Source organism: Chinchilla lanigera, unplaced genomic scaffold (genome assembly GCF_000276665.1).
Source record: "Chinchilla lanigera isolate Chin_1 unplaced genomic scaffold, ChiLan1.0 scaffold00017, whole genome shotgun sequence".
In the NCBI taxonomy this organism is placed as follows: Eukaryota; Metazoa; Chordata; class Mammalia; order Rodentia; family Chinchillidae; genus Chinchilla; species Chinchilla lanigera.
Window position 1 is genome coordinate 11,511,199 of NW_004955418.1, and position 26,439 is coordinate 11,537,637.

Consider the following 26,439-nt stretch of genomic DNA (forward strand, 5'->3'; position numbering starts at 1 on the left):
ATGACTATTGTGAATAATTATATGCCAACAAATTGGACAACCTAGATAATATAGACAAATTTCTACAAAAGACAACCTAGTAAGACAGCATCATGAAGAAATAAAAAAATGAACATATTGGTAATGAAAAAAGATACTGAATCACTAATTCTAACCATGATAACCAAAGCAATACAAACACACTCCAAGAAAGGAAAATTACAGGTCAGTATGACCGATGTACACACATGCAAAATTTCTCAACAAACTGACCTGAAGAACTTGTTAAAAGGATCATACACCATTATCAGGTGAGATTTATTCCTGGGATACCAGGATAGTTCAATGTGCATGATCAATCAATGTATTGTACTATAGTCAGAAATTGAAGGTTAAAAATCACATGATAGTCTCAATAGATGCATAAAAGATATTTGACAAAATTCTGCATCATTTCATGATTTGAAACTCTCAAGAAATGAGGTAGAAAAAAATATAAAGGTAATATATAACCAATCCATAGTTAACATCATATCTGTGAAAAGCTGAAACTTTTTCTATAACATCAGGAAAAAGATGAAGCATTACTCTTCCACAACTCAGAACAATTATGCAAGGAAAACAATAAAGTTATCCAAATTAGTAAAGAAAAATTAAATTTTGTTTGTAGATGACAAAATCTTATATGAGGAAAATCCTGACTTCACTAAAGACTGTTAGAATTAGTAAGTAAATTCAGTAGGGCACAAACCAACATACAAAGATCAACAGTATTTTATAAACCAAAAAGAAATATCTCAATAGATAAAGGAAACATCTCATTTACAATAGTGTCTCCGTAGATAGAAAGCTCTGGAGTTGAAGTGTAGATTTTGATCCCCAACGTGCTTGTGTGATTAGAGGCTTGGTTCCCATGGTGATAGTTCTGAGAGGTGCTGTGGAACCATGAAGAGGTGAGCCCTGGTGGCAGGTGCTTGGATGACTGGAGCAGGAGGTAGTTCTCAAGTAGTCACTTGGCAGTTCTCATGTGACCCCTTGGTAGTTCTCATGAGGAGGTTTTTACGTTGCTGTGCTTCCAGCCTCCTCCTGCCATTTGGACTTTCTGCCTCTAAAACTAAGAGCTACATAAATCTCTTTACAAGTACTGTAGCTTGTATCAAGTATTTCCTTACAGTAGTGAGGTCTGGTTGGAGCCTTGTAAATAGGACCTAAGAAAGAATGCAGTTCAGCAGGAAAGATATTAAATCTTGAAGATCCATTTGTGGTACCCTCTGAGCACTGTGCTGAGGGGCAGATCCACGAAGCCTCAGGCAGCACTACCCCTATGGCATGGCTGGTCTTGGACTCATGATTTTCTTTTGCATGCTGCCTGCAGCTTTTTCTGGTGGGACTGCACGTTGTTGATCTCTGTGCCTTTCTGCTGTTCCCACTGGCTAGTCATTCAGATTCTCCTTTAAATTCTTGGTGGAAGCCGTCAGGACCCCATAACTCTTACATTTTGTGCATCTGGAAACCTAATGCCATCTGAATGTGATATAGGTCATATGATATAGGGATGATATAAGACCTCCAAATGATCCAAATAAAATCTCAACCTGCTAAATGTTTGATGTGTCCAGTTCATGTTGTCTAAAAATCCAAGAATGATGAGTTCTATTCCCTGCACCAAAAAAAAAAAAAAAGAAAGAATTAAAAATCCAAGACTGAGTTCTAGGAACAACAGAGGTTAGGAGTAGGAAATAGTTATTGGCACAAAGAAAGCTTCTGTCTAAGAGGGACAGAAGGGTCTCCCAAGTGGGAGTTCTGGGAAACCTGCTTCTCAAGTTAAGGTGGGTGTAATGACATAGGGTGTATGATAGAGTTAACTAGTAAGATTACAAGTATAGTCAGTTAGGTAATATTGATCCAATGGAAAATCACAAAGTAGGTGTAAGAAGGGACAAAACTATGGTCAACCAATAAGATCAGGAGTATAGTCACTTGGATAATATTGATTAAATGGGGATCAAATGGGGATGCAAAGTCATGTAGCAACACACATGGGCCCAACAAGGACTTTTCTGGAAGGTGTGGGTTAAGGAGGTTTTGGTCATCCAGCCAAGGTGATTGATGCCTATTTAGAATGTCAATCACTGCTGTTCCTCTCTAGGGGAAGAATGTGGGTGTAGGCATTTCTCTGTCCGGAGGCCTGACCTGCAGTGAATGCACCTCTAGCCACAGCTGTCTTCTGCACTGACCTCTCCAAGGCCCAGCCCTGTCTGATTGCCTATAATATTTCTAAATAACTTAGCTGTCTGTAATACAAAGACCAAATGCTTCCATATAATGCTAGTAATATATAAACTTTGAAACGTGAAACATAAAAAAGAGCAAACCAGGGCTGGGGATTTAGCTCAGTGGCACAGCGCATGCCTGGCAAGTGCAAGGTCGTGAGTTCGATTCCCGGTACCAGAAAACAAAACAAAACAACAAAAAAAAGAGCAAATCTACAAAATCAATTAAATTTTCTATAATATTTCTATGAGTATTTGAAAATAATATATGTCTCAGAGATTAAAGTTGTCTGCAATGATTTAAACAGGTTCCCCTTCCTACTAATACTTACAGTTTGGAAGTACAATTTATTTTTATGTTTAGCAATTAACATGCTCTATAAATTAGCAACACATTTTGCATTGGGAGAGGCTGTCAGCCTGAGAAATTGAAAAAGTTTTCTAAGAATTTTAAAATCTCCATTGAGTAATTTGGTATACATTTGTAACATTATTATATTTTATAGTTAAGGGATTTATACTTAGATATGTACTATACTTTTCTTTGATAATAGCACTTCTACACAAATGTTTTTGTACAAAATAAATTTATAGTATAATTATATTTTTTTAAAATTCAGGTTCTCTTTTCAAAATATGCACTATCTGTTTTACTACCATTGGATTTTACAAATACAGCCATTTTATAAAGGAAAAAAGAGGCATCCTGCAAGATATACCTTGGAAGCCTACAAAAACAAAAAGAAAGAAAAGGACTCGCTTTTAACTAGGCCTTCATCATGTAAGAAATTCATATTTTCAATCATTGAAACATTGTATTAATAGATTTTAAATAATGTAGTTGTGTTTTTAACAAATGAGTGTGCTTCATGTAATCCCATATGTATTATTATATGTTGAGAACAAATATAATAATACAGTATTTGAATTTTTGAAAAGATATTGGATACACATAGAACTTTAAATAGAAAATAATGATTTGAGTACGAGAGAAGATTGAAGTGGAAATAGGAAAAGGTACATATGTTAATTCTGTCTGCAGCAACAGTTATGGACTTGGCCTTTGTAGGATTTCTAAAACTTTTTATTGGTACATATTTTCAGTGCACAATGATTATATTCTTGGTGGGGAGTTGGTACATGCACACAATACACCTTAATTCATCTTTCATCTTCTTCCCCTCCTCTCTCTCCCCTACCCTCCATCTCTCCATCCCCTTCCCATTTGAGAAAGGTCTCTCTCCTTATTCCCTATAATTTATCTTTTATTTTGCTCTTTAGTTATATTTTGGGTTTCTCATGTTTAAAAAACTATATGATATTTAAGTTTGTATACCTGATTCATTTCACTTAATATTATGGTATCCATTTTCTATAACTGACTCAAGTTTATCCTTCTTTATGACAGAGTAATACTTTGTTGTGTATAAATGCCACATTTTCTTTATCCAGTCATCTCTTGATGGACATGTAAGCCACTTCCAAGATTTAGCTCTTATGAGTTGTGCTGTTATAAACAGGGCAATGAATTATCACTGCAATATGGTGTCTTTAACTCTTTTGGGAAGATAGTTAATATGAGAATGACTAAGTTGAGTGGAATTTCTATTTTTAGTTTTATAAGGAGTCTCTCTACTAATTTCCATAGTCACTGAGCTAGTTTATATTCTCATCAGTAATGTAGAAGAGTTCCTTTTCCCCTCTGCAGCCAGCATGCATTATTATTTGATTTCTTGATGAAAGCCATTCTTTCTGGAACAAAGTGGCTTCTCAGTGTTGTTTTCATTTTCATTTCTCAAATGGCAGGAGATATTAAACATTTTTTCATGCATTTAATGGCCATTTGTACTTCTTCTGAGAAGTGTCTATTCATTTTAGTTGCCCATTTCTGTCTGGGTATTTTATTTTAGGAGGGGGCTAATCTCTACATATTCTAGATATTGGTCCTCTGTCTGAGAAATAACTGGCAAAAATTATTTTCCATTTAGTAGGCTGTCTCTTCATCCTTGTAGTTCTTCCTTTGCTGTGCAGGAGATTTTTAATTTGTTATGATCCCACTGGTTGGTTCTCAGAGCTGTTTTCTTTTCCAAAAGCACTTGCCTATGCCCGTGTCACCAAGACTTGTGCCTGTACTACCTCCCAGCAGATTGTTTCTTCTCTATAATGTAGATATTTGATCCATTTTGATTTTAGGGTAGCACCTACTTTAGATAATTTTTTTTTGTTATTTTTCTTTTGGATGTTGATGTTTATTTTTGAGAAGTTTTTCTAAATGCCATTAGATTTCCCAGTACAGTTCTTATAATAAAAATTTGAATAATTTACATTTATTTTCCTAAAGAAGACTATTTTAAGCATTTAAAAAGTTAACATTTTATTTATTCATGATTTATTTATTCATTTATTCATTCAAGAAGATGAAAGATGAATTAAGGTGTGTTGTGTGCATGTACCAACTCCCCACCAAGAATATAATCATTGTGTACTGAAAATATGTACCAATAAAAAAATTTATTCATATTTTATTTATTCAGTTAACATTTTATTTATTCATTTTATTTTATTTATTTATTAAGCATTTGATATGAAGATGTTTCTCCAGAAAACTTCTCTGGTCAACTGACCACTGTGCAACACCTGTTTTCCTGCTTCTTATATATTTCAATAAACATAAAATTCAGTATGAGAGGCCAGGGATATAGCTCAGTGGCACAGCACCTGCATGGCAAGCACAAGGTCGTGAGTTCAATTCCCGGTACAAAAAAAAAAAAAATTAGTATAATTGTGTACCTCCACATTTTTACCTTCACTTAAATTTTATTGATAAAAATATTAGATAATATGAGTTAATATCCATGTGGTACTTTTATATTTAATTTAATAATCATAACTATTTTTTGTGAGGAAATATTTACATGTGAATGCAGAAATTTCGTTTATGAAAATTTTATTAAGTAAAAATGTGTTTCTGAAGATTATTTTGGCTATACTTTTTTCACAAATCAGTATATATTTATTAAAATTATATTTTTCAAACATTGGATACAAACCTGATGGTTGTATAACAGAGAGGTTTCAGTGTTTCCTTTTTCTCCTGGGGGAAGTAATTAACTCACAAAATCTCTTTTTTCATTCATATTAATCAATAATCCTGCACCATGTGCAAAAAATTGATATTCTTATAGTCATAGCTGGCAGAATTAAAGCAGGGAACATACAACATGCTGTGTTTTTTTCTTCCTTAACTTCAACATGCACTTTAAAATCTATAAAGTAGTCTTCTTGTTAAATTCTGTCTGACTGTCTCTTCTCTGAACCAGCAGGATTGTTGAAAATCTGAGAGTCAGAGTCTGAAAACAGATGTGTCTCTTTTAAAGATGCCAGAAGATGTGTCGCTGTATCTTACATTCAGAAGAGGAAAATCACACAATGTTTACCTGTCTCAGAAAAGAACTTATAGTGATTTATATTTTAATAATAAAGTACCTTCTTCTAAGGAATTTCTGATGTTTTTATGTGTGTAAGACCTTGACATATCATTTCATAATAAAAGAGAACTAAAGTTCTCTTTAGAGAAAGAACAAAGAGAACTAAAGTATAATCACTTCAAATTTTGTCCTTAGTATTCTAGTGTCTACAAATATTGTTTGAGAATTTATAACATGAGAAAATAAGGTAAAATAATATTCAGGTCCATGTGGAAGATACTTGTAATAGTGTCTGACTGGATGTGTTTGTAGATACATGTTACCTATGTTTCTAGATCTGTGTGACAAACAGAATATGGGAGAAATAATGGTATGCTGCTTCCAAGAAAAAAGAGTGTGGTTGTGTGTGGTTGTGTGGGCCTCAAGCAAATGCATAATAAAAGTATAATTAATGAGACAGTAATGCAAAGACCTTAAATACAGATTCCTACTGCAACAGAACATGTGTTTCTTTATCACAAACTAATGCATAGGGCATTGGTAAGTGAGAAGTGGTAGACATATAACTCAGTATTTCCTTTGGTTAAAACCAAATTAACTGCTTTTGAAATAACCAAAGAAAAGTTACTCCATATCAAAGGGTGATTTAGCAATAAAGGGAGTTATAAAAATTGTTAGAAATCCATCAAAGGCCATTTCTATGATTTGTTTTGGAATGGTGCATTGCTTTACAAATGATTGTGTTTCTGACAATATTGATATATCTAGTGAAGCTACAAATACCAAAAATCTCCAAGATTACGGCCAGATTTTTAGCTTTGATGAAATTAATATCTTTGAGGCATTTATATGCCAAAAGATGTGTATCCTTTTATTATAAGTTGACACTGTGGTTGTAAAAGTTTACAGGGCACACAGTAATATTATGACTTGTGAATACAATGTGGAATAAGTAATCAAACAAGTCAAACATATCATTCATTTCTCCTACATCTAAAAGATGAAAGCATACCCTAGTGCTTAAACCTATAAGGAACTGACTGATTGTGGTGCTGGGCAAAAACACTATTTCTATGACTTAATTGTGCTAATATCTATTAAGATTGAGATAAATTTTTTAGGATTCTAGCTACAAATTTGAATACTTTTTGAATGGTTTTCCTCTAAAATATCTTCTACTTAATATAGCTTTTCTCTTGATACTTAGTTTTGTCTAAAGGAACATTGTAAAAGAACATATACAAAGTATTTTAGTGGAAATGCTAAAATTAAGAGTTTATTTGTGCACTTCAAGTGCACTTGTTTAAATTCTTAAGGTACTTACTCTGAAAATCTTCCTCAATATTTTTCTTTTCTGAATTTTTCTTTTGTCTGGAGTTGCAAGTTTCCAATTCATCGCATTCAAAGTTCTACATGCATTTTAGAAAGTATCAATTTTTTTGTTTATCACTTGCTTACTTTCTAGTTTCTGCATTGTCAAGAGTTTTTCATATTTATTGAGCTACTTTTGTATAGCAGTCATGGAGAAAGAAAAGTGTGTTTAATTAGTCATCTGTTTCTAATTTCTTTTTATAAGCACTCCTTATATTTTTACATACTCTATTTTAATTTAGTTTGCAATTTTTCACATATAGAATAATATAGGATTTCTAAAATTCCAATCTAAGAATACTTTCTAAGTCTGAAGATTTGCTATTGAAGTTATTGGTAACAAATTCATAGATCTGATTATTGACAGAGTGTCATGAAAAATATTAACTGCAGTTCTTTCCTATTGATTGCATTTTTTTTGTAGCATGATCTTGCCATGTAGTGCAGGCTGGCCTTGAACTCACTTATTGTGCCCAGGCTGCTCTTGCCCTCTTGGTAATCCTCCTGCATCAGCCTCCTGAGTGCTGGGATTACAGGTGTGCATGTTACAGCATGTTCAGCAAGGAAAGCATTCACGAGAGACCAAATGTGCGAACAAAAGCATTTTATTGAAGCACATGACCCAAACTCCTGACCAAGAGTCAGAAACCAAGATGTTGGGCCTCAGAGAACTTTGTACTGGGTTTTTATACATTTACAAGTAACCATGGTAACCACATTACCTCATTTTGGAATTTTACAAAATGCCAAATCATGGTCACAAGGTTCACATTTCCCAGAGATTTGTTGGTACCGTTAAATTTTAGCTTACCTACAACTTGTTTTAACTATTTATTTCTCATTTAATAGCTCTGTTTTCCTTTCATGGTTGATGGGTAGCTCTAAGGGAGGGAGTGGTGGAGTTAGTTCATCTAGTTGAAGTGACTTCTAAAAGGGAGTTACAGAAAGAAAATGGAGTCTCTCTTGCTCTATCATGTACCACCATGTCTGACCTGACTACATATTTTAATCAGTACTCTAAACTCAAAATATTCACCTATTATTCCAATTTGAAGGGCATATATATAAATTAACAGAAAATGTATTGTTATGTTTTGTAGCTAGATATCACCTCAAATTCACATGTGGTCATAATGAAGGTTTTCAGAGGTAGCCGGTGCTGGTGTGTGTGATGCTGGGATCAAGGGTGTGTGATTACTAAATTACTCCACTGACTCTTTGGAATCCATGTGGGCAGGATTAAGGGGTCCCTGGGTGTGAGTGCTACCTATCTTAAGGGTGGGTAGGCTGAATAAGACATAAGAGACAGAAAGAGGGTTGCTTGTTACTTGCTTATTGCTGTTGCTGCTTGCTTTGGCTGTCTTCTGCCTGCCATGAACTGTTTCTCCTCTGTGATGTCCCTTTACAATGCATACCCCTCCCCCGTGGAGCCAGCTGATTAGGTATTGAAACCTCTAGAACCTGAGCTGAAATAAATCTTTCCTCCTTTAACTTTGGGTGTCAGATATTTTGTCTCAGCAATGAGGAAAGTAACTAAGGTATGTATATTTACTTTTATCTAAAAAATGACATGATAAAGTGAGTATGTTTTTAAATATGTACATATATCGGTCTGTTTCAAAGATGGATGGTGGAGAAATCTCTTTTGTCCAAAATTAAATCTGGAGATAGAACACCTGCAAAAGTTGAAAAGATTTATATTTATTGATTGTACAGTAAAAGAAAAAAATAACAAACAATGAAGACATATTTGATATTAAAGTCTGTAGCACTTCATTAAGGAAAATTAAGACAAATAAATTAAAAGATATATCTATCTATTGGAGGACTGAAGATTATGATTTTATTTCTACTCATTTCCATAATTCATTTCAATTCCAAACAAATGTAAATATTTTTATGGTACAAACTAAGAAGCTAATTGAAAACATTATGAAAATATAAAGGACTTTAATACTATAAAGGAGTTAATCTCATATAGATTTTCTTTATACTTTTATTAGTACATGTTTATGGTACACAATGATTACATTCACTGTAGGGACTTGGTACAGAATACATTTTGATTCTCTTCATTTTCCTCTCTTCTTCTATCCCTTTTATTTTTGTAGCATCTTTTTTTTTTTAATACTGAGGTTTAAATCCTAGGCCTCATACATTCCAAGTTCATTATCCCAACTGTATTTATTTACCTTATAAAACCTTTAAAGTTAATTATCGTATATACAGATTAAAATTTATTTATTTACCTTATAAAACCTTTAAAGTTAATTATCGTATATACAGATTAAAAACCAGACTAACAGGCCAAGAATATGTAAACTATGTAATACAATTGTCCCAAGCCAAGGTACACTGCACTGGATTACAGTGCAGGCAATCTCTTTCTTTCTTTCTTTCTTTCTTTCTTTCTTTCTTTCTTTCTCTCTTCTTCTTTTCATTTTTTTATTTTAAAGAGAAAGGAGCAAAAACAAAGACAAGAGCAAAACAATACAAAAACTAAAAATTATAAGGAATTTTTCTTTTTTTCTCATTTTGTCTATTATCTATCATATATATATCATATATGCTACATTATCTCTCACATACATTTATGAGACAGCATTTCATGTAAATGAAACCCTGCAATATTGAAGCTTGTGTGTCTGAATTACTTCACTTAATATTGTGCTCTCCAAGTGCATCCATTTTCCTATCAGTGACTCAAGTTTATCCTCTTTTATGTCAGGATAGTACTCCATGTGTATAAATACTGCATTTTGTTTATCCATTCATCTACTAATGGACATATAGGCTGTTTCAAAGATTTATCTATTATGAATTGTGCTGCTATAGACATGGATAGGCACACATCACTGTGCTATTATTGTAGATTGTCTTTCCTCTTACTTTCCCTTTCCTTCCCTCCCCTTCCTTTCCCTTCCTTCCCTTCCCTTCCCTTCCCTTCCTTCCCCTTCCCTTTCCTTCCTTTTCCTTTTTTTTTAATACTGAGGTTTAAATCCTAGGCCTCATACATTCCAAGTTCATTATCCCAACTGTATTTTGATTAGATTGTAAGAATTACTGATTAGTAAGGGTTAACTGTTATTCAACTGTCATATCCTATAAGTCTTGTTTTCTTTGACACTTTTTGTGTTTTCTTTCATGTTTGACTTTTGGTAGAGAAATGTTTAAATTTCTTCCTCAGCTCCTTTTATATATCTTGTATACCTGTGTACTTTGTGCTTACCACTAAGATTATACTCAATATCCTAAAATTAAAATCCTCAAATTTGAAATTATTCCAGCTTAATATCAATAACATTGCACTGAAAAATTCTGTACTCTAAAAGATTTGTTCCCAAATTTTTTAGTGGAAAATAAAATGTAACATTATGTAATGCTAATTTATAGACTAATAATTATTCTTAAAATATATTTGTCTCTTTGGAAAAAACAAGAAACTGTTGGTATAGTGGTGCGTTTCCTATGAATAACTCAAGTTTATCCTCTTTTATGGATAGTATTCCATTGTGTATAAGTACTGCATTTTTTTATCCATTCATGTACTAATGGACATATGGGCTGCTTCCAAGATTTAGTAATTTAATAATTGCTCATGGAAGTAGCCTTTCTGAGATCTTTTGTCCATACAATTTTGGGTTACTCTCTGGTGTTTGTTCATGTCACTCTGCAGGACTTTCTTGAGCATTTCTTGCAAACCCACATACTAGTATTGAACTCCCTTATGTTTTTAAATCTAGTGATGTCTTAATTTCTCCTTCACATGGAGGAATAACTTTTCTGGATGTAAGACCCATGGTTGACTTTTCTCTTTAACTTTTTGATCGTATCACACCACTGCTTTCTGGTCTCCATGTTTCTGCTGACAGATTTGCTTATAATCCCATTGAGAAGACTTGCATCTGACAAATCATTTAGCTTTTCCTGCCTACAAGATTCTATTTTTGCCTTTGTCTTTTAAAAGTTTGATTGAAATGGATCTCACTGTGACACGTTTGAAATAATCAAACTTGGTGTCTTTGAGCTGCTTAGATGTTTACATCAATGTCTCTCATCAGTTTGGGGAAGTTTTACACTGTATTTCCTCAAAAAATTTTTGCTCCCTTCTCTGTTATTTCTCCTTATGAAATCCCAAAATGTTTGTGCTTGTTTGCTTGAAGGTATCTCAAAGGTACTGTCTTAGTCACTTTCCTGACTCTGGAACAAAATAATACTCACAGCTGAGTGGAGGAGAGCTTTATTTTGGCTCTGAATTTCAGTCCATAGTTAGCTGTCACCTAGGCATAAACAATGCTATAGAAAGTCATGGCAGGATTAAAGCTGTTCAATCTGTGGCAGCCAGGAAACATCTAAGCAAAGAGCCAGGGACAAGAATACATGCTTTTAGGTTGGGCCCCCGGTGACCCACATCCAACCAGGCCCCACCCCCTAATAACACATTCATCTACTAAACTTATCAGTGGATGAGTCCACTAATTAGTAGAGCATCCCCGTGATCGAATTACCTTGCACACACACTTGAGAGGTCTGAGGTCAAACATAACAGGTACCATAGGTCCCTTTGGTCTGTACCTCTGGGATTGGAAGTAGAAATTATATGTATAAAATCAGCATGCGTTTTGCTCACTTTTGTTCATAGTTTCTGAGTGGAATTAGTGATGGTGTGAGTATCCTTCAGTGTATGCAGAGAAAAACACACACACAAAATAGTTCTTGCCCTTCAGGTGAGAGAACTCTGAGAAACATGTGACATAATAACCAAGGTATTCCAAGAACGTTCAATCTCCATGTACCTTAGGTAATAATAATATGTTTGTAAATGCCAAACTATTCACTTCTTATCATTCTTGACCTCATTTTATATTGTTCCTTTGCTGTAACTTCCCTCATAACCCATTTTACTCTAATCTTTGCCCCAGGATCTGCTTCTAGGGGGATGCAGCCTGAGAGGAGTATAATAAAGTCTTCAAGTTTTAGTGTTTATGTATTTCTTTTTGAATATGCTGTAGCTTTTATTTTATAAAAGCAGTTATTGTGATTTTTCTGGAACAAATCTTAATAGCTCATATATTAAGACCACAGTTCTCCTTTTAATGCCTTTTGTTCTGTATTTTATTTCATCTACTATTATAACTTCATTGTACTTGCATTTTATTAATTTATACTTATTAATTTATGTTTAAGCTTCCTGAATTATTTGATTTAAATGCATCTTACACAAAGCATAGCACTGGTCTGTGATTTGTTGACAAATCTGCCTGTACTGGCAGTTCCAGCTCATGGGTGCAGAGGGAAACAGCACTTGCAGACAGCTTTGACATACACCCCAAGGCAGTGTGGCTGCATGCAGTGATAGAAACATCCACCACTCAACACAACTTAATTTGGACAGAAAATAAGTGAAATAGAGGAAAGGGGGACGCTGGAATAAGAGATGAAGCTGACCTCAATCTGGGCATTGCTTTCCGTGCAGATTCAGAGACTATACCAGTGTGCAGTAAAATGTGCAGAAGGATCTGGAGAAAGAAGCCAGATGGGCGACCGTAGCTGGGCACTCACTACAGGTGCCACTGCCCACGCTGCCAGCCTTGCTGCATGGTTCCCCTGCTGAGACATGGCTCAGGGTCTGAGGTCACAGCAGACAAATGCTTTCCCGTTCATGGGCTCTGCTCCCAGAGCCAGGTCTGGAAACTGTGCCATTCTGTGAAATGCACGGAAACTTTTAGGGAAACTATCCAGGATGTCTGACACCATGCGGAGCTCACCTGTCATTATTGCCCTCAGCATCAGCCTCATTGAGTGTCTCTGCCTCCCTGGAGCTGAGCACGGGGAGAAGCAAGTGCCAGAGAGAAACGTATAGGTCAGGAGCAGTTGGGAGCCACAGGTGCTGAGAGAGAAAAGAAATACCCTGAATTAGCTGGAGTAACCTCCTCCTCAATGACATGAAATCATGGGGGACTGAAGAAGCTGAGACCTAGCAACCAGGGTTCCATATACAGAGAGAGAAGGAAAGGGTGTGCTTCCTAGGAGGACATGCCTAGCTGGAGATCCTGGGCTGGGACTCACTGGACAGAGCAAATTCCCTGCCACTGACCAAGAAAATGAGAGTGACCCGAACAACAGATTTCTGAACAGAAATCTTAAAAGCCAGGAGAACTGGAATGGAGATTTTGAAACTCATAGAATAATTGCCAACCCAGATTACTATGTCATGCAAAACTATATTTCAAAATCAAAGGAGAAATAATATTTTCCATGATAAGTGTAAATTAAAGAAATTCATTATCATAAAGCCACATAGCAGCCAGGCATGATGGCACATGCCTGTAATCCTGCCACTTGGGAGGCCGAGGCAGGAGAATTGCCACAAGTTTGAGGCCAGCCTGGACTACAAAGTGAGTCCAAGACCTGTCTGAATTGCCTAGCAAAATCCTGTCTCAAAAAAAAAGAGAGAGACAAAAAGAAAGAAAAGAAACATACAGCCACATAGAAGAAAATACTTAAAGAAATCCTAGCCACAGACCAAAACAAAAGCTATGAGATAAAGGGCAAGGGGCTGAGGATTTAGCTCAGCAGCACAGCGCCTGCCTGGAAAGCACAATGTCGTGAGTTCGATTGCCGGTACTGGAAAAAAATTAAAAAAAAAAAAACAGGAAAAAAAGGAGATAAAGGGAAATCATAAACTCACTGAGAGAGAAGCAAAATGAATGAACAGTACAAATCAATCAAATATATTTTAAAAACAACAAGATGATAGGAATTAATACATACCTTGCAATAACAACAGTTAATGTAAATAGATGGTCTTAACTCTCCAGATAAAAGACAAAGACTGGAAGTCTGTGTCTAAAAAAATAACACCCATACATATGACATCTATAAGAAACACACCTCACCTGTAGACACAGATTGAAAGTGAAAGGATGGAAAATAATACTCCAAGCAAGTGGAGCTTGAAAGCAAGTAAAAGTAGCTGTACTCATATCTGACAAGGTCAATTTCAAACCAACAATGGTCAGAAAACACAAAAAAGATCACTGTATATTGCAGAACAGCAAATTAACCAAAAATAAATAACAGTCATAAATACACACACACACACACACACACACACACACACACACACACATCCAGTTTAAAAACTGTTTCATTAGTCCATGCTTTACATTCTCTGTGTGGAATAGGTACATGTCCACAACACATCTTAAATTCTTTTTTCTGCAGCTTCCCCTCCCTCCTTTCATCTCTTGATCCCTTTCCCATTTGAGAAATTTCTATCTCCCTACTTCCTATACGTATTTTTTATTTTATTCTTTATTTGTAGTTTGAGTTTCTCATAGGAGATACCATGAGGGAGTTAAGCTTGCATGTCTGATTTATTTCATTTAACAGTGTAGTCTCAAGAAGAACAAACATCAGTTTGCATAAAATGACAGACTTTCCAGTAAAATAATAACAGTTTACTTTGACATCCAATATCACAGATAGGTCAACAGGACAAAAAAGTCAAAAACCATCATCAGAGTTATCAAGCTACACAGTATATCAAGTTGACTTAACTGGTGTCTGGAGAGTACTTTATCCAACAACAGAATGCATTTTAATTACCTCACGGAACTTTCTCCAAATGGACAATATTTTAAGCCATAAAGCAAATCTAAATCGATACAAAAATTGAAAAAGCCCATGCATTCTATTATATCACAAAGAAATGACATTAGAAATGAAGGGGAGAAAAGTACAAAAAGATAAGGACTTGGCAAATGAAGACTCAAATAGTAAGTGACAAAAATTCAGAGGAAAAATGAAAAATTTTTACCAAATGATGTTTGATATATTACATATCAGAATGTGTGGGAAACAGTGAAAGCCATTATAATAGTTTCATAGCTATGAGTGCCTGTTAGATGAACAAAGTGAGCAAAAATAAATCATCAAATGATGCACATTAAAGTCCTAGAAAAGCAAGAACAACCAAACCCAAAGCCAGTACAGTAGAAAGAAAGAAATAATAAACAGCACAGCAGAAATTAATAAAATTGAAACAAAAACAATACCAAGGATCATTAAATTAATGAGTTAATTCTTTGAGATAGTAAAAAAGACCAATAAACCTTTATCCAAACTTGCAAAAAGAGAGAAATGGCCAAAATTAATAAAATTAGAAATAAAAAGTAAAATTGCAGAAGACATCACTGAAATCTAGAAAATAACCACTAATTATTTTCAAAATTTATATTCATGTTCAAATGAAAAGGGGCCCTGGCAAGTGTGAGGTCATGAGTTCGATTCCTGGCACCAAAAAAGAAGAAAAGCAAATGAAAAGGGGAATTAGGGAAGGCTCAAAGGGAGAAGAAAGAAGGGAAAAGAAAAAATGAGAAAAGAAGGAAAAATGGAAACAAAGTTTTGTAAACAAGAAGGGGAAGAGTGATTGAAGGGTAGGTAGGAGAATAGGAAAAAAGAATGAAGTTATATCATAACAAGTACAAATTTCCTATGATGACTGTGATCATTATGTATACCTAAAATATACCAATAAACTTAATTAATAAGACTGATTAAGAGAAACAAAGAAGGTCACTATATCCTTGTAAATGGAAAAATCTTAGAGAAAGAGATAAGAATCATAAATATATATGCTCCAAATACCAGTGCCTCAAATTATATAAAACAAATATTAATGGGCATGAAACATCAAATAAACACTAATACAGTTGTACTGGGGATCTCAAAACCCCACTATCACAAAAGGCAGATCAGCTAGACAAAAAATCAACAATGAAATACTAGAACTGAAACAAACTATTGAACAAATGGATTTAGTAGATGTCTACAGAGTGTTCCACCCCACAACATCAGAATACACATTCTTCTCAACTGCACATGCAACATTCTCAGAAATAGACCACATTCTAGCTCAGAGAACATGCTTAAGTAAATGCAAAGGAGTCAAAATTATCCCATGCATATTATCAGACCACAGTGCAATGAAACTGGAAATCAATGGCAAAAGAACTTCATAAATGCATGGAAATTAAATAGCATCCTCCTGAACAAACAGTGGGACATATATGAAATTAAAGAAGAAATTAGAGGTCGGGTGTGGTGGCACATGCTTGTAATTCCAGCACTCAAGAGGCTGTGAGTTCAAGGCCAGCCTGGGCTACAAAGTGAGCTCAGGGCCAGCCTGAACTGCATAGCAAGAACCTGTACCAAAGGAAAAAAAAAAAAAGAAGAAATTAGTTTCTGCCATTAGATGATAATGGTAATGCAGCATACTGGAACGTATGGAATACAATGAAAGCTGTCCTACAAGGGAAACTTATAGCAGTGAATATCCATATCAGGAAAGCAGCAAGGTCAAATAAATAACTTAATGTTGAACCTCAAGCATCTAGAAAAACAAGAGCAAGTCAAGTGCAAATCTGATATGAAGGAGAAAATTATTAAGATTAAAGCAGAAGTTAATGCAATAGAGACTAAGAAAACAATACAAAGAATCAATGAACCAAAGAGTTGGTTCTGAAATAAACAAATTAATAATTTATATAATTATTGATTATAATATTAATTCATACTTCATCTAATAATTTATATAATATAATTATATAATACTAATGATTAAATAAATCAACAAACACCTAGCCAATCTTATCCAAAAAGGAAAGACTCAAATCCATGAAATTAGGAATGAAAGGGATGAAATCACAAGAAATCCTGCAGAAAACTAGAAGATATTCAATACCTACTTTGAGAACTTGTATTCTATTAAGATGATAAATGTAGAAGAAATGGACAGATTGCTAGATACATATTAATTATCAAAAGCTGAATGAAGATATACAAATTTTAAAACAAACTGCTATCAGTCAATGATATTGAAGACATAATTAAAAACTCACCAACAAAGAGAAACCCAGACCTTGATAGATTCACTGATGAATTCTATAATAAATTTAAAGAACTAATATTTCTACTTCTCAAACTCTTCAGTGAAATTGAAAGGGATACAATATTCCCAAACTTATTCCTACAACCATTATCCTGATACTAAAACCAGAGAAGGATCCAACTAAGAAAGACAACTACAGGGCAATCACCTAATAAACATAGATGCAAAAATCCTCAAAAAGTTACTTGCAGACAGAATTCAGCAAATCATCAAAAGATCACCCATCACTACAATGCTGGATTCATCCCAGACATGCACAGATGTTTCAATATATGCAAATAAATAATTGTAATACACCATGTTAAATAAGGCAATGACAAAAAGTATAGGATAACCTCACTAGATGAAGAAAAAGCATTTGACAAAGTCCAACACCCATTCATGAAAGAAAAACTCCTACAGAATATTGGAATAGATGGTCTTTATCTCAATCTGATAAAACTACAGCCAATATAGTTCTGGAAAGATTTTCCAGAAAAATTAGACAAGGGAAAGGAAAGGAATAAGGATAGGAAATGAAGAAGTTGAATTATCATTATTTGTGGATGACATGATACTCTACAGAGAAGACCCCAAAATCTCCACCAAAAGACTTCCAGATTTAATAACCAAATTCAGTAGCATAGCTGAATACAAAGTCAACACTCAAAACTCAGTAGCTTTTCTGTACACAAATAACAAATTTACTAAGGTAGAAATTAGGGAAACAACATCTTTCACAAAAGCATCCAAAAAATGAAATAGCATATCAAACTAATCAAGGAAGTAAAAGACCTCTACATTAAAACTACACTACTGTAAAAAAGGGGATTAAAGAGGATATCACAAAACAGAAAGACATCCCTTGTTCTTTGGTAGGAATAACCAATATAATAAAAATGGCCATACTTCCAAAATTGTTATACAGTTTTACTGCAATTACAATCAAAATTCCAACAGCAGAATTCAAGAAAATCATCCTAAAATTCATTTGTAACCAGATGAGACCTAGAATAGCAAAAGCAATCCTGGGTAACAAAGGCAAGGCAGGGGGAATCACAATCCCTGACTTCAAATTATACTACAGAGCTATTGTGATAGAAAGGGCATGGTACTGGCTAAAAAACAGACCAAAACAAACCACCACACACTAAACTAAAATCAAAATGAATCAAAGATCTAAGTATTAAAACAGAAACACTAAATCTTCTGGAAGACAGAATGATAGAACTCTTGAAGATAATGTTGTAGGCAAAGACTATATGAACAAAACCCTGATCACACAAGAACTATCAAGAGAACAAATAACTGGGTTCTCATCTTATTAAAAAGCTTTTGCACAGCCAAAGAAACCACCACAGAGTAAAGAGATAACCCATACTGTGGGAAAAAAATTGCCAGTTGTTCCTCAAAGGACTACTATCTAGAATATAAAAGAACTCAAAAAAATCAGACCCCCCCAAAAAATTTAAAGACCCAATCTAAAAATGGGTATCTGAAATAAATGGACACTTCTCAGATGAAAAAGTAGAAACAACAAATACATATACTAGTAAATGTTCAACATCACTTGTCATTTGAGAAATGCAAGTTAAAACAATACTGAGATTCCACCTCACCTCAGAAAGAATGGCTATTATCGAGAGGTGAACCAACAACAAATGCTGACAGAACCGTGGGAGAAAAGGAAATTTTGCCTGTTGGTGAGTGTAGACTGGTGCAACCACTATGGAAATCAGTGTGGAATCTCCTCAAAAAACTATGACGATATGTTCCATTTGAGTCAGCTATTCCTCTTCTTGGTATCTTCACATAAGAATTTAAGCATCATGCCACAGTGAAATATGCATACCTATGTTTATAGCAGCACCGTTTGTAATAGCTAAATTGTAGAAACAGCCCAAATGCCCATCAAGTGATGAATGGATAAAGCAGATGTATTTTTTATACACCGGAGTAATACTCTGCCATAAATAACGATAATTTTGAGGCATTTCTAGTTAAATGTATGCACCTTGAGCCCATTCTCTTGAGTGAAATAAATTGGACACTCTTGTAAATTTCTCATTGTTGCTTGGGTATAAGAAACCAAAAATGTAAATAAGGATCAAAATATATAATAGGTATTGTGAAATAGGAAGAAAATGTTCAAACAGGAAAGGGTGGAGGAAGGAAGGTGAAGGAAGGAAGGTGGAGGAAGGAAGGAAGGAAAAAGATGATGAGAAGAGAAGGAAAAAGTGGAGAGAAAGCTTTTATAAATAAGGAGGGGAGAAAGGGTTAAAGGGAGGGTAGATGAATGGAAAAAAAATAAAATTATATTGTGTACAAATTCCCTGTAATTAATGTGATTATTATGTATACCTAAAATGTACTAATAAACTTAATTAAGCCAGGCCTGGTGGTGCACGCCTATAATCCCAGCACTCGGGAGGCTGAGGCAGGAGGATCACTGCAAGTTTGAGACCAGCCTGGGCTACAAAGTGAGCTCAAGGCCAGCCTGAACTGCATAACAAGACCCTGTCTCAAAAAGAAAAACAAAACAAAACAAAACGCCAAAAAACAAATAAACTTAATTTTAAAAAACTTTAGGAAGAAAAATTTGACAATAAAAATATACAAGTAGGAAAGGGAAAAGTCAAATTACCCCTATTTGCAGATGATGTTATTCTTTAAATAGAAGTGCTTCAAACTCCCACCTTTTTTCTAGATCTGATAAATTCAGGCTGAGCTTATCGGTGCATGCCTGTAATCCCAGCCCTCAGCAGGCTATGGTAGGAGGCTTGCCTTGAGTCTGAGGCCAGCTTGGGCTACATATTGAACTCAAGTCCAGTCAGAACTACACAGTGAGACCCTGTCTCAAAACAAAACAAAACAAAACAAAACAAAACAAAACAAAACAAAAAAACCGAAAAACAAAACAAAACAAAAAAACTCAAAAACAAAACAAAACAAAACAACTCAAAAAAGTGGCAGGATTCAAAATCAATACACAAAAGTCTATCAGGTTCCCACATAATATTCAAACTGCTGAGAAAGAAATCAGAACAGCAGTCCCATTCACAGTAGCTTCATAAAATACTTAAATAGAAAACAGTGAAATAACACCACTTCTTCTTGGATTGATAGAACTAATATTATGAAAATGTCCATACTACCCAAAGAATCTATAGATTCAATATAATTCTGACAAAACACTAGCATTCTTTACAGAACTAGAAAAAGCTGTCTTCAGTTTTACTTGGAATCAGAAAAGACCCACAGTAGTCACAGTAACCCTGAGCAAATAAGTAATGCTGAAGGCTTCCTATAAAATTTGATGCTGAGGCTGGGTGTGGTGGCGCATGGCTGTAATCCCAGCACTCAGGAGGCTGAGGCAGGAGGATCACTGCAAGTTTGAGGCCAGCCTGGGCTACACAGTGAGTTCATGGCCAGCCTGAACTACCTAGCTAGACCAAGTTTCAAAAAAAAAAAAAAAAAGAAAGAAAGAAAGAAAGAAAGAAAGAAAGAAAGAAAGAAAGAAAAAGAAAAAAAGACTTCATGCTTTAGTATAAAGGCATAGTAAAAAAACAAAACAAAACAAAAAAACCCAGTGTGGTACTGGCACAAAAACAGAAGTCTAAACCCATGGAACAGAATAGAAGATACAAAAACCCAAACACCTATAACCATTTGATTGTTGACAAGGGCTGTATTAATCAGCTTTCCCATCACCAGGATGCAGAACTTAATACCCACAACTTTAAAAGAAAACATTGAATTTAGCTGTCAGTTTTAGGGGATTTAGTCTATTGTCGGCAGAGACTTCACGGTGGAAGGGTGTGTGAAGCAAAGACGCTGAGTTCATAATATCAAAGCAGAGCAGAACAGTAGCAGAGGGGAAGGAGCAAAACGTTCTACATAGTATTCAAGATCACGCCTCCATGACTTAGCTGAATTCATCCAAAAGTGTGCTTTGGTAATATCCTATGCATTTCTTAATCAAGTTGACATATTATGACTAATGGTTACAATGCTTACTAGCGGTTACAAACTCTTTTCTACTTGATAACCTAATACATCTCCTTAAACCATAGTTAATCTCCAAATAAAGACAATAAGAAAGGTAATAATTCTCCCTAGCATAACACACCCATGCTGCACACAGCTGAGAGCACTATAATCCCTTCCCCAAAGTCTCAACAGTTACAGCACTTTTTTCAAAAGTCCATGGCAAAGTCTCCTCTGACACTCAGAGGAAGCTCTTACTGATCAACCCCTGTAAACATGAAGAACAAGTTACATAATCCCATTGTACAATAACACAGGGTAAGAAATTCTGCTCCAAAAGGGAAAAATATGTCAAGAGAAAAAAAGAATTGGACTAAAGCAAGCCCAGCAGGGCAATCGCTAAATGCTGGGAGAGGGGGCTTTCGGGTTTGGAGAAGGGGCGAGAGCGCGGCAGGTAGGGTGGGAAGCCTTGAAAAGGACGACTGGACCACTGGGAGACTCGCGGTGGGGTTCTCTGTGCTCGCGGTAGCCTTAGGGGAAGGGAAGAAGGCCCCATGCACAGCTGAATTCTTGAGGATTAGAGTCTACTCTTTATGTATGGTGTATGAGCAAGTGGGAAATTATGCTGCACTAGCTGACCTGTCCCTTGGAGCTGCTTCTACCTCCTCTGACTGTGGTTACTGAATTTCTTAAGACGCATGAAAATTCTAAGAATTCTATAAAGAAATGGAGCCCAATTCATTACAATGTTGGATGAAGATCTGTGTTTACTGCCGGCATGTTGGCACACCTCTGTAATCCCTGCACTCCAGAGGCTGAGGCAGGAGGATCCTTGTGAGTTCAAGACCAGCCTCAGCTACAAAGTGAACTTAAGACCAACCTGAACTGCCTAGCAAGACCCTGCCTCAAAAAGACCAAAAATAAAGGATCTGCATTTACACCTTTTTTTTTTTTGGTACTGGGAACTGAACTCAGGACCTTCCGCTTGCCAGGCAGGCGCTGTGCCACTGAGCTACATCCCTGGCCCAGAGGTTTAAAGTGAGTCATCAGGTGATTCAGTTACCGAGGATGACTTGGATCATGTAAGCCAAAGAAGTTAGCAACATGTGACAGATAGAGAAGTACAGAATGAAGACTTTGCTTCAGATGAGGAAGAAAACAATAATGTAAATAAATATTTGCTTAGTCAAAATGCTATGAGATGGTCGTGTATAGCTGAACAATCCAAGGTTGGAACTAGGTCAGGAAATGTTACTAGGTTATTGCCAGGGGTAAAACCTACTGGACGGAATGTCAACACTGCAATTGAATGTCAGAAATTGTAATGGACAGTATGCAGCAAGATGTTCTGAAATATACTGATAGTAAAATATAAGTAAAATATTCCATATGCATCAATAGTAATACTGAAACAAATACATATCATGACATCTCATTGTCTGAACTAAAAGTCATGATAGCAGGGCTTTACCATTATAACTGTCAGAATCTGAAGGATTTATGCACCATTTATCTGACATGTGGTGCTGAGAAATTTTTCTTCAATCAGATTTTATTGGTACATTTAAAATATATAATGATTATATTTATCACAGAGAAAAAAATAAATAAAAATAAATTCTGCAGTTCTATACCCAGCCTCTGAAGCGCATGGTAGTGAGATGTTAATTCAAAAGGGTCTTGTTGGTCCCGCCCCTAAGTCTTGCTGACAGTGTCCACATGGCCTCTCTCAGCCTGCAGCTTTCCTCAGGAGATGTTCCATGTTGCTGACTTTCTGTTGTCTCCATTACATCTTCAGCCTTATTCCCATAGCTTCATGTACTTCTTTACGAGAGGCTCCTCTCCTAGCCTCCAAAGCTTTCCTTTGAAATCTAGGTGTAAGCTTCCATGACAGCACAACCCTTGACCTCTGCATGCTGGTAAAATTAGTATCATATAGATGATGCCAAGACCTACAACCAGTGCTGTTAGCAGCCAAGCATCTTTGGACTATAGCAGCACTGGACTCTGAGTGCCTGAACAGCTGAGTGTGGTGAAATCATTCCAAGAGAGCCAATTCCCTAGGTGGCCCTTCTCCCATAGGGGGCAAAAGGCTCTCCTCTCAGATGAAAGTTTTACAATTAACATTGGGTGCTGGGGTATTTTGTCTTAACAATGACAGAAAGGTAACTAAGACAGGCTGGTAGTACAGGGTTGGTGGACCCGGTTGGGCAGAGCCATTGGCTTCCCCTCAGGTAGGATCTCTCACCTCTCAGAGCAGCATCTGGAGAGTAGGTAGTTGTGCTGATCAGAGTTGCTGGGCAAGGGGCTTCTGAGAGGGACTGGCAGGTTCGGCCTCATTTGCCTCTGGCTCTGGCGAGGCCACCCAGGGTGGAGGATCTGAAGGTGAGCTGTCTGGAAGCGCTGGCGGCAGTGGTGCCAACAGTAGTTTAAGAAAATGAGTCGGGGGTGAAGGATAACAGTGGTGGAATTCTTCATCAGAAGTGTCCTGGTGAATCAGCTTCTTTTGGTCCTTTGAGGTTTGGTGTGGGTTAGGGCTCTGGGTGACAAAGACCCTGCTCTGTCCCTTTTTTTCCCCTCTCAGAATTGCACCTATGGTGGAAGAATCTGACTGATCTATAACCAGGAATTTGTGTGGGAACTGGTCGGGGTAGCCAGGCAGTCTGGTCATCTCTCTCCAGTTTGGAGCACGTCAGGATTGAGGGTTCCCTCTGGTGGCCATTCGATGTCAAATCAGGGCCAATCTACCTCACAGAGGGTCTGGAGCTTTAACAGTTTTATTTTTATGTCATAATCACCATTAACACCTTTCCTAAAGTTTTTGGTCATGCAGTCTAGGACAGTAGACTTGCAGTGTGCATTCCCCAGCCATGAATTTCCCACCCTGGGAATGATGTTGCAAGAGACAAGGGTGGGAGTCCCCTGAAGGAAACCACTCAGATGCCTGCCTGGCCATCCCTCGTGGGAACTTAGACATATCTTGGCTAAGAAGCACCCATAACCGCGAGCCTCATCAACCTCCTGTTGTGGAAGCTGAGTCACTGTTATGCCACATGATGTCACCATGTAACTGCAGCTTAGGGCCCACTCAGATACCATAGCTTACACTGTGGAGCCACAAATACATATCTGTGACAAGCCACAAACACAGTCACATTCACTCACACAGTCACTCAGAGGTTATAACTTCCCCTCCTCCCTTTCGGGAGTTGCCTGGCTGGAGTCTGGTGTGAGCCTCTGGGAGGTGATCAGTCTCCCCTTCCATCCACAGAGATGAGCCCGACCTGGGACAGGGAGAGCAGCCTGGGGCCTTACCTTGTCCAGAAGTCCTGCTGAAAACCAGTTCACTTCTCTGCCAAGTTTGGTCAGGAGGACACTGGAGCACAAACTTGTCCTGTTCTCCCATGGATGGGGGTCTCACCAATTAGGCCAGAGGCCATGCTGTATAGTTACCCAGGGAGATAGCTGGCAGATGCTCCCCCAAGTCCGAGCTGGTGGCTCAACGGGCCAGTGCAGTCAATCCTCCCAGCTAGGGAAACGATCTTACAGCAATTTTCGTTCACTGGAGGTGAGGAAACTAAGCAGCACTTGGACAAGGGGAGGGAGCCAAACCTTATTACGCCAGCGGGCCCAGTGGAGTTCAGCACTCCGAACTCTGAGCCCCACGCACGGGGTTAGAGACCTTACATAGAGCTTTGTGGTGGGAAAAGGGAAGCAAGCTATGTGACAGAGACCAAATGAAGGCTGTTATTTATAAATGACAGTTTTTTCAGGCGTGGTGATATATATCTGCAGTCCCAGCTCTTGAGAGGCTGAGGCAAGAGAATTGCTTGTGAATTCAAGGTCAGCCTACACTGCATAATGAGACCCTGTCTCAAACAATAAATTAATTAAATTAAATTAAATTAAATTAAATTAAATTTTAAAAGTGACCATTTTACAGCTCTGCACATGAGGATGTCTTCAGCTTGCCAGGAATAACAGGATATAGTAAAGCTGTTAGCTTATCTGGCCAGAGAGCCACTGGTACAGGTAAAGGGGTGGTGTCAGCAGTGGAACATCTGAGATGAAAAATTTTGCTTTCCTCAAGAGCCCCAAGGTACCATGGGTAAAACCATGGTGGAAGGATGTTGCAGAGCAAAGATGCGTGGCTCAGGGCAGTTTAGAAATATGCCACATAGGAAAGAGCAAGGGACTTTCCCGTCACCCACTGAGACACACCAAGAGGTGTGTTTATTAGTACTGTGCGTGTTTCTGAATCCAGCCAAGTTGACATTTTATGACTAATAGTCACAGAGACCAAAAATATTTGCTGGAGGAAAGAGTCTCTTTAACACATGATGCTGGGAAACCTGAAGATCCACAGGCAGACAGTTGAAAGTAGATTCCTACACTGCATGCTGTACTAACATCAAATCAAAATGCATCGAAGACCTAGATAAATAACCAGAAACACCAAAACTGCTGAGCACAGCACTGGGGAAAGAGTGAATTCATAAGCACAGGAAACAACTTCCAGAAAGGGATTCAAAAGCACAACAAATTACATCAAGAATCTACAAATATGACCACATCAATTTAAAAAGTTTTCGCATAGGAAAGGAAACATCAGAGTGAAGAGAGAGCACACTAAAAAGAAGAAAATCTTCACTAATTACTCTTCTACTAGAGGATTAATAACTAAAGTATGTAAAGAATTTTTAAAAATTAACTTTGTTAAACAATAAAAAAGTAGACAAACTGAACAGATATCTCACAAAAGAAAAAACTTTAAATTGTCAAAAATATGTAAAAACTGTTTAACATCTGTAGCCACCAGAGAAATCCAAGTTAAAATTACTTCAAGGTTTTATCTCACCCCAGCCAGAGTAGTTACTATGAGGAATACAGAATACAGTGAATGTTGGCAAAGATGGAGGAGGGTAAAGAGCTCCCTTACATAACTGGTTGGTGGAAATGTAAAGTATTATACCCTATTGAAATTTGTATGTAGATTCCTCAAATAATAAAACAGTGAAATACCATTTGTACTGGTTATACCACTCACATGTATTCCTCAAAGAATTAAGGACTATATACTTGGGTGATACATGCATACCCGTGTCTGCAGCAGCACAATTTCATAATAGGTTGGCAGGGAAAACAGCCTAGACACATAGGAAAGATGAGTGGATAAAACATGACACATACAGTAGCACAGAATATTCCTCATTACATGTTTTATGTTATATAAAAAGCTTAAAAATAAATAATTAATTAATCAATCAATGGAGAGAGGACAGGAAGCAGGCTTCTGAAGTCAAGGAGATACACAGGATTAGGAGGAAAGAAAGAGGAGGAGAAATGGATTTGAAACTGATTAAAACATGACAAAAGCAGGCACCAAATTCCCCAAATATAACTCATCATCATGTAATGTTACACATGTGCTACCAAAGTATAATAAAATTATAAAAGGCAGTATTAA

General features: G+C 36.5%; 1 protein-coding gene and 1 long non-coding RNA gene across 3 annotated transcripts in view; one reads left to right on the forward strand and one right to left on the reverse strand.

Annotated features, from left to right (window-relative positions):
- The window catches only part of Slco6a1 (solute carrier organic anion transporter family, member 6A1), a 65,510-nt gene extending 59,758 nt beyond the window's left edge, over window positions 1–5,752 (forward strand). Inside the window, exons 13-14 of one of the 2 annotated variants that reach the window (XM_005382210.2) lie at window positions 2,873–3,033; window positions 5,573–5,752. In XM_005382210.2, coding sequence (XP_005382267.1) covers window positions 2,873–3,018 — 146 coding nt within the window. In that variant the 3' untranslated portion in view covers window positions 3,019–3,033; window positions 5,573–5,752. Of the gene's footprint in view, window positions 1–2,872; window positions 3,034–4,828; window positions 4,913–5,572 lie in introns of those variants that run through there. The other variant, XM_005382211.2, reaches the window with a different exon arrangement.
- Window positions 5,753–11,280: 5,528 nt separating this feature from the next.
- On the reverse strand, window positions 11,281–24,637 carry LOC106148237. The gene is made up of 3 exons (XR_001233500.1): window positions 24,288–24,637; window positions 12,820–12,941; window positions 11,281–11,403 (listed from the first exon to the last, which is right to left on the reverse strand). It is a non-coding gene; the product is annotated as an uncharacterized LOC106148237 (long non-coding RNA).
- Between the last annotated feature and the right edge of the window lie 1,802 nt (window positions 24,638–26,439).